At 30.9% G+C, this 8,878-nt stretch overlaps 1 protein-coding gene across 1 annotated transcript; it reads right to left on the bottom strand.

Annotated features, from left to right (window-relative positions):
- Positions 1–256: 256 nt before the first annotated feature.
- On the bottom strand, positions 257–6,341 carry LOC129875755 (transcription factor UNE10-like). The gene is made up of 7 exons (XM_055951002.1): positions 6,232–6,341; positions 5,534–5,779; positions 5,097–5,229; positions 5,007–5,026; positions 3,656–3,716; positions 1,070–1,411; positions 257–304 (listed from the first exon to the last, which is right to left on the bottom strand). Exons 1-7 carry the CDS (start codon positions 6,339–6,341, stop codon positions 257–259), a joined length of 960 nt encoding a protein of 319 aa, XP_055806977.1.
- Positions 6,342–8,878: the final 2,537 nt, after the last annotated feature.

Genomic DNA, 8,878 nt, shown 5'->3' with positions numbered 1-8,878 from the left:
TGTATTTGAGAGCAGTGTACTCCCATATTATCATAGTAAGATCCTTCTACCCCGTGATTTTTCCCTTCTATCTGTTTGAGGGGTTTCCACGTAAAATTCTCGTGTCCAATTTATTTTCATTATTTATTATCATATCAAACTTTAGTTGTGGTGCTTCCTTCTCCAACAGAAATTGATCAAGGAAAAAAGTTTTTAAACTTTAGAACACTGCTATACATCAATTTTTAAAGCCAAGATTTGCAGTGGACTGTAGATATTACTGGTACAACGCCACCATCCTGCTATAAGCATCCATGGTCATGGGCTGCAAAAATTCCCAATTTCGGAACCTGTTAAAATCTTCCTTAAACAGAAAGTCTTCCAAATAAATAAATAAATAAAATGGTGGCCATTTTAGCCGAGATTTTTTTTTAAAATTTCGTAATAATCTGATCATCTACACATATATAGTCAAACCTTTCTACGATAATATTTCATTATAACATCAAGTTCTATTGGAAATAATTTTCCATAGAAGTATCATGTTACTCCTATATTGTAGGTAGTGACAGAATCAGAACTTCTAGTAAAGGCTTCAAAACTTAAATAAGTAAACACACGAATTAGATAAAAATGTTTGGCATCTACTATATATACATAAAATATAATTTTAACTATGTATAAATAGTAGTACTCCACCGTCTCATTTTATGTGGCACTCCTTTCTTTTTTAGTCTATTTCAATAAAAATGTCACCTTACTATAATTAAAACTAGCTTAACTTTAAAATTCTCCTTTTAACCTTAATTAAATGATTTATAGCCACTCAAATAGCTAGATATTGTTTTAGACCACAAATTTCAAAAATCTTTCGTTTTTAAAATACCATATCAAGTTAAACTAAAATAGGATGTTATGTTTATCCATAATTTGGTATAGCAGTCAAAACTATTTGAACAAACTATGGTAAATTTCTTGCCCTCGTCATGATAACGTAAGAGAAGCAGGACGTACGTACCTCAAAATCACAAGTTCCATCTCTTAACAGATGTAATAGTTATAAGATGAACTATTTTTGTTTTGATTTTACCTGTGATTGACCAGCTCCGAGTAATGAAGCTACAGGATCAGGGACAACCGAAGGTGGTGAGGCTCCAGCTGGGGAGGCCATAGGCATATTGAAAGATGGCGCGGTGGCATGTAGAACCGAAGGCATTGTTGTTATGTTGGGACGGCTAAGGGCATTGACATCCATAGGTCTAGCCCTTCCCATCATTGACATTTGAAGCTGTTGTTGTTGTTGCAATGCCATATTTGGTAACATCATAGGGGGCGGCATATTAACATGAATCATCCCACTCATGGCTGTAACTTGAGCTTGGAGTTGCTTCAAATATTCTATCACCTCATCCAGCATTGATGCCTTATCAGTCTACTCAAACAAAAAAGACAACAAGACTATAACAATTTAATTATTGAATAAGGAAAAATATGTGACTGCAAAAACAAGTTAACCGTAATTTGCAGAGATAAATGTTAAAAACATACCTAAATTATCTTTTTTTTAGTTTCATACCTAAACTATTGGAGTATGAGTTTCATACCTAAACTATTACTTATTAATTTGAGAAACACACATCTCTCTTTTATTTCATTCTTATCATGGTGTGTACTACACTCTTTCTTTCATTTAAAGAAAATTGTCAAATTATACTCCACATGAACAAAACATTTCATCTTAACAAAAATTAAATAAATGGAAAAGGGCCCATAAAAACCCTGAACTATAGAAAAAGGTTAAAAATACTCTTCATCTATATTTTGGTCTAAAAATACCCTTTTACTCATTTTTTTGGTCTAAAATTACCCTTCCATTCACCTTTTTAGCTAACTATAATCCTTGAAACTAACAACCCTCTTTCAATTTTTTTATTTTTTAATTAAAAGTATTTAATAATATACCTCTTCAAGACCTCCCCCCCTTTAATTATTTTTTAAAAGCTACATTGATAAACAAGACTAAGACTTTTTTTTATCTGTTAACCAGAATAAAAGATTACATTTGTTTTAGTTCTTGGCTTGATTTTTTCTTTACTGTTTAATAATATTGATTTTTTTACCATAAGTATAAATAAAATAACTAAAAAAAATTTAGTTATACGTAGAACTAAATTATCTTTTAGTTATTACAAGATAGTGAAAAGAATATTTTAAACTAAATTAGTTATTACAAGATAGTTAAAAATAAATAAATAGTTTTTTTTTTTCAATTACAAGATAGTTTTTAGATAGTTATTGTAAAACTATCTTGTAACAATATGTATAACTAAATGATTTTTTAAATATATTTTTCAATTTTTCTTTTCGTAATTTATCCAAATCAAAATAATATACAAGCTTGATGACCATAAAAACCTATTTTTTTTTAAAAGAAAACTACAGCAAATAAAAACACTCTTTTAAATATTTTTTTTCACAATTTATCCAAATCAAAATAATATTTCTTTTCATGATATTCCAAAACAAACTTTATAAAAAAATAAGAAGAAAACGATATAGCAATAAAAAACTATTAGATTTTTTATTTTAAAAAAAAGGTCTTAATTGAAAAGGTGTATTGTTTTTGGCTTAGATAAATTATGAAAAAAATTAGTGGAGGTGAGATTTTTATTTCATCCAATAAGAAAATGACACATGATAAATACTTTTAAAAACTAAAAATTAAAAGAGAGTTGTTAGTTTCAAGAGTTGAAGTTAGTCAAAAAAGTTGATGAAAGAGTATTTCTAGACCAAATAAATGAGTAGAAGGGTATTTTTAGACCTAAAGATGGATGAATGATATTTTAAAACATTTTCCTATAGTTCTGGGGTATTTTGGCCCTTTTTCGTTAAATAAATTATTAGAATTTGTTAAAATTAAGATTTAAGTATAAAATAAATTATAAAATATTTTTCTTACCTCACTCCACCACTTTTTCTCACCATACCTCCCCCCCCCCAAATTTTAGTTTTATTTTTATTTATCAAATTTCTTTTATAAAAGTTTTAAAAAAACTCTTATCTCACACTTCCAATAGTTTAGGTATGAAACTAAAAAAAAGGAGATAATTTCGATGTGTTTTTGACACTTATCTCCTCAAAAATACCCTTTTACTCATCTTTTTGGTCTAAAATTGCCCTTTCATCCACCTTTTTGGATAACTAAACCTTGAAACTAACAACCTTCTTTTTATATTTTATTTTTAAAAAATATTTATAATGTATCATTTTCTTATTGGATGAAATAAAAATTTCACCTCCACTAAATTTTTTTCATAATTTATTTAAACCAAAATTAATATACCTCTTCAAAACACCCCCCTTTAATTCTTTTTAAAAGTTACATTGATAAACAAAACTAGATTTTTTTTTATCCGTTAATCAGGAAAAAAAAGTAATGGTTGAGAATTAATGAACTGGTGTGGAGAAATAAGTCATGGACTAGAAATATTCTGTATTTAAGCCAAGGTCCCAAAGCTTTTCCACCTTTTAGCCTGTGTTTTTCATGTAAAGAAAAAATTGAAGCAACAAAGATATATAAGTATATTCTTGAGACATGAAGTCCCAAATAACTGTAAAACACAGAGAAAAACTATAAAATTAATTTCTTAATATTATGAATTATTAAATCCAGTACCTTACTCGATGTTGGAACTAACTTCGGCAATGTCTTCATCCGTTGGTTTATCTTGTCTCTTCTTTTTTAGTAAAAAGAAAAAAACAATAGTCCAATTAAAAATTTCGAATTAGTTTTGTTGTTATCATATAAATGATGTCACGCCAGAAAACAATTTTTACATCATTAATTATTAATCGAAAACAGTTATTTTCGAGAGAGTGACATCTTATACGTTCAGACTGCTCTTTTTGTTGAAAATGAAGAAATTTTGGACTCTTTTTTCTCATCCTCATCATCTCCTGTCTCCCTCTATGAGTTGGCAAAATACACCAAAAAACTTTAATGCACAATTTTACATATCTACCTTAAAGTTAGTAATATTCCATCACTACAAAAAAAAAAAACTAGTATACTTCAAACTACAGTAAATAAACTTCTAGACCATGAGGCTAATTAATTAGGGATAATTATAATATATGGCCATTCGGTTATTTTAATTATTAAAATAATTGTCAGTCGATGTATATTTATTTTATTCGGTATACATTCATGTATACATAGATGTATAAAGTGTATCATAATATATATTTAGTGTATAGTTTATGTATAAGTAATTTATATTGTATAATCAATGTATACTTTCTATGACTTTTAGCAAGGTATATTATATAGGCGCTGTCTATGATTTTGGCTATTGCTTATGTAAATAAACATGACTATATTTATTGTAAATTAATTAATTTATTGTATATATTTAAAATTGTCCTAATTAATTATCACGATGGATAGTGGTGAAATACATAAAATTTCTCTTTTGTTAATTAGATAATAAAGGAATATCTGATAAAGAGTAGTTTCCTTACTTTTTGGGTCTTACGCGACACAAATTTGAATTAATAGGACAAGTAGGCTTCAAATAACAAATGGTTATATCAAAACAATAACATAAAACTAAGGTTGTGTTTGGTAGAAAATATTTTTAAATTTTTTCATTTTAATTGGTAAACAAAACAAAATACTCAAAAATAACGAATATGATATATTTTCTCAATGGAAAAACAATTAAGTTCTATAATTAAGTCGCATTCCAAGTTATCCCAATCCTCTTAGCTAACCCTCACTCTTTGATCATCCCACCCTCATTCCCCTATAAATATTTTGAAACAATATTTTTTACTTACTTATCAAATACTAGAAAAAAGTAAAAAAATTGTCTTTTATTTTTCATAACTTTTTTTTTCTTACGTGCCAAACACACCCTAATAGTCTAATTATAGTGGTAAAATTCTTCCATGTATGTGTGGGTTCAATTCACACTATCCCATCCCTTCCAAATGTATAGAAATAAGAAAATCAAAGAAGAAATTACCCAAAAGAACCTCTGTTGTGCTGCATGGAATCAGAGGAAGTATTATAAAGAAGTATGCGCAAAATGCATGATGGGAAATCATATATTTACCTGAGCTCTGCTATGAGGGATGAAATAATGATCGTTCACGGTCTTAGAGGTGTTCTCAGGCGACCCCATAGCTGTTGCGGTTAGCTTTTCTGCACCCAAACTCCTCTCTCCCGTTTCAATGGTGTCTCTTCGGCTAAAAAATGATCAACCATAACCACTCTATTCACATAAGTCTCGTCTTTTGATATTTCCTCATAGGCAGATTCGATTCCCGCACATGCCATCTCTCCATCGGTTCTGTTGACAACATCATTGCATGATGTAACACATATGGAGCAGTTAACTACACACTTGCTAGAGATCCCTGACACGTGTGTGGATGGAGGAACTCGTTGATGAGAGTTTGAAGTGTTAGTGGAACTTGTTGGCACCAACGCATATACGGCCATAGTATCTATAGTCGTAGTTGTCTAGTGTCAAGAAGGAAGTCATCAAACCAACTCACAAAATCATCCCCTCTATCTCCACCCCCGTCTAGGGGGGATTTCTGGTGATGAGGGATGCTAGTAGTAGCTTGGTTCACTATGGATTCATGTGTGCCACCAGCATGTGGCTTATTAGCCCACGGGTATGTAGTTGGAGAAGAAGACGGTAAACGCTTATTAGGCACTCGTGGAGGACCTAAGCTATGTATCGTTAGCTGTCCATTTTCCCATGTTAGCTCTGTTACTTCATAATCCATCCTTCATGACAAAAAAAATTAAAAAATATTAAACCCTATAATTTGGTGCTAAATAAAAACTAATAAACTATATAGATAAAAGGAGTTAGAGTCAACAAGAAAGAAAGGGGCTGCTCAAATCGTAAACAACCTTCAGCTTAGAGGCAAAATTAGAATTTTAATTTTATAGGTCCTGAATTTTATAATGACGATTATAAGGGATAATAATTGTTCAAATGTTAATAGATGTACATTTTAAATAAATTTATTAACATAAATATAGTTTTTGAGAAAAATCTATTGGGTTCGACAGAAACCACATGCGGGCTACTAGCTTTGTCCCTGCTTTGATCACCTCCAAACTCCTAAGATTGTGGGTTTTAGCCACCAAGAAAACCAAAAAGGTGAAAACACCTAGGGAGGGTAATTAGACAAAAGGAGTTAAAATTAAAAAAGAGGAAGAGAGAAATATACTTTGGAGCATCAGTGACAAATGAATTATTGGAGTTAGAGTGAGAGCTAAGAACAAGGTTTAGATGAGAGGGGGAGCCGTCTAGTCGCCAGCTTGGTACGCACTGAGTCATATCTTGAAAGCTAAACAAGAAGGTGTTCTTGATAATAATGGTTTCTTAAGCTTGAGGAGTTTCCTTTCCAATTTAGAAAGAAAAATCTTAAAGAGCTTCCTTTTAATTTGTTCATAGTACAGACAACCAAGGAAAATACAAATGGTTAGATATAGATGAAGAATAGACGCACTTTCGACATGTATGATGTAGAAACATGTGGTGCTGAGTTGAAAGAATTTAGAGAGTTGGAAACCCAGAATGAACTAATAGACTACTCCATTCGTCGCAATTGATTTGACATCGTTATTTAACTAGGCTTATATTTACCATATTATCTTTACTAAAGTCAATTTAGTACTTGTTATTTTTTCTTCATAATAAAGTGTTGAATGCAATCAAATAAGGATAAAAGGGATCATGCCATTGAATAGTTGTCCAAAAAGAAAAAATAACATTCTTTTTGGGATAGCTTAAAAAGAAAAGAGTGTCACATAAATTGAAATAAAATGAGTAATATATTTGATTTGTCGTTACCCGTAATAAAGGTGATGAATGGACTAGCTGAGCTGAATTTGGGAGGGTTAACACGGGTTTAATTAATAAATGAATGGGTTATTGACCTGTTCAAAAGTTACTCGGAGGGTGAAATAGGTTAAAACTATAATGACCTTAAAGGTCATTTTTGATATTTTTGACAAAATTATCGTTTTACACCTCCCGTCAGTTGCCCTGAGTCATTTTAGATCGGGTTTGAAAGTTGGTTTTCAAAAATCTTGTGAAAAGTTGAGGTTTTGCTAAAGAAATGAGTTATAAAGGCTTAAGTTGTCAAATTTTGAGTTTCAGAGTCATTTTAAGGTTCAAGTCTCAGAATGAAATTCCATCGATTCCATCAGTTTTGGAATGTGGAAATTTGTCTAGAAGAGTTTTTGAAATCAGATTTAGAGTTTAAAAAGACTTTGAAAGACTCATAATGACTCTACTCAGTGTATGAAGCCTCTACTAACTACTAAGAAGGTGCCAAGACAAGCCCACATCTACCTCAAAGAACTAATGTAAATAAAGAAAATTGATAAGTAAGGAGCTCCTCTGAATGCGAAGAGGTCTTATCAAAATCTAGAGAAGATAGATCCTCAACAGTGTGCTTGTTGATGATCTCTAACACCTGTATCTGTATCATAAAACCATCCAGGTTGAATGACATCAGTACATGAAATATACATGTAAAATGGTTGAAAGAAAACTTACTCTAGATACTCAACTCTGAAAATAGCTGAACTCAATAAAACATGTACTATAATAAAACAATGCTTTAAAATATATGAAAAAGTAAATGCAACTATACTAAATATAATACTTCACTTCTTAGGGAGTTTCTCTAACCGACAATGATCACTTATGAGATAGTGACGATATAATGACATGCTATCGTTGCCACAACTGTCCAATATCTTTTCAGAATAAGGGATGTCACATCACTAGATCCATATAAAAATTCCTCCTTTGGGACTATTAGGAGTCGCCCGGATGAATGGAATGATCCTATCCTACGCTAGCTATGAATATTAGGGGGATTGAGTTGTCTAAACTCTTACCCAAGTCGATGCTCAATAATTCTCCAAAAATACTAATTATGTTCATATACGTCAAGTGAGTGAAATACTCAAAATACATCTCATCTAGTCTCATTAAACCTTTACATTAATTTACTCATCTTTCTCATCTCATCTCTTCTCTTAAAGATAGGTAATATCTCAGCTCAATAATGAATTTAGAAAGCATACACTAACTTCTCAGCTCTTTTATCAAATTAGAGGTTTTAAATGTATTAATACTCATGCTTGAAAATAGACATCAAAAGACTTCTTCATACTCAACTCATGGTCAGCTCCTCCTTAATTTTATATTAAAGATCATCATTCTTTAACTAAAAGTAGTGTATAGAATAATTTAAATACAAGACTCAACTAGGGTTCATATGAATGAAAACATGAATCCATAATCTCAAACATTCAACTCATCAAAGTATAGTAAAATATACATACTAGAATCCAATAAGGAGATTCATAGATACTCAAGAAGTCATTTTATCAGAACTGAAAATCAATTCAAATCTTAACTCAAATGTATCAAGATGTAGGGTACGAGGATGAACTTAGTCCAATGTTAGGATAGCATTACATACCAGGAATGCCGATTTTATAGTTGAAAATTGAAGACTTGGCTTGAAACTATTGAATCCTAGCCCTTCTCCTTCTTTCCAATTCTTGATCTCAAAAGTTTCTAAGTTTTAATGAGTGTAAAACCCCGTTGGGTACTGAAAAGGAATTAAATTTAGTCCCAAAATGCCTTAAGTTAAGTTTGGAAAAGATAGGAAGGAGACCAGAATATCCCTCATTAAAATGGACTATATCGTCTACGGATGCCTTCCTATGGACTGTATGAACTCCTATGGACCAAAGGAACTCCTATGGACTGTAGAAGTTCACTAGTAGGAACTTGGTTAAAAAATTGGACATTCAAAAATAGCACTATTGGGTCTACGACTACCTTTCTAC

Source organism: Solanum dulcamara, chromosome 12, assembly GCF_947179165.1.
Source record: "Solanum dulcamara chromosome 12, daSolDulc1.2, whole genome shotgun sequence".
In the NCBI taxonomy this organism is placed as follows: domain Eukaryota; kingdom Viridiplantae; phylum Streptophyta; class Magnoliopsida; order Solanales; family Solanaceae; genus Solanum; species Solanum dulcamara.
Note: the sequence above shows the minus strand (reverse complement) of the source record. Positions and strands in the feature narration are given on the sequence as shown.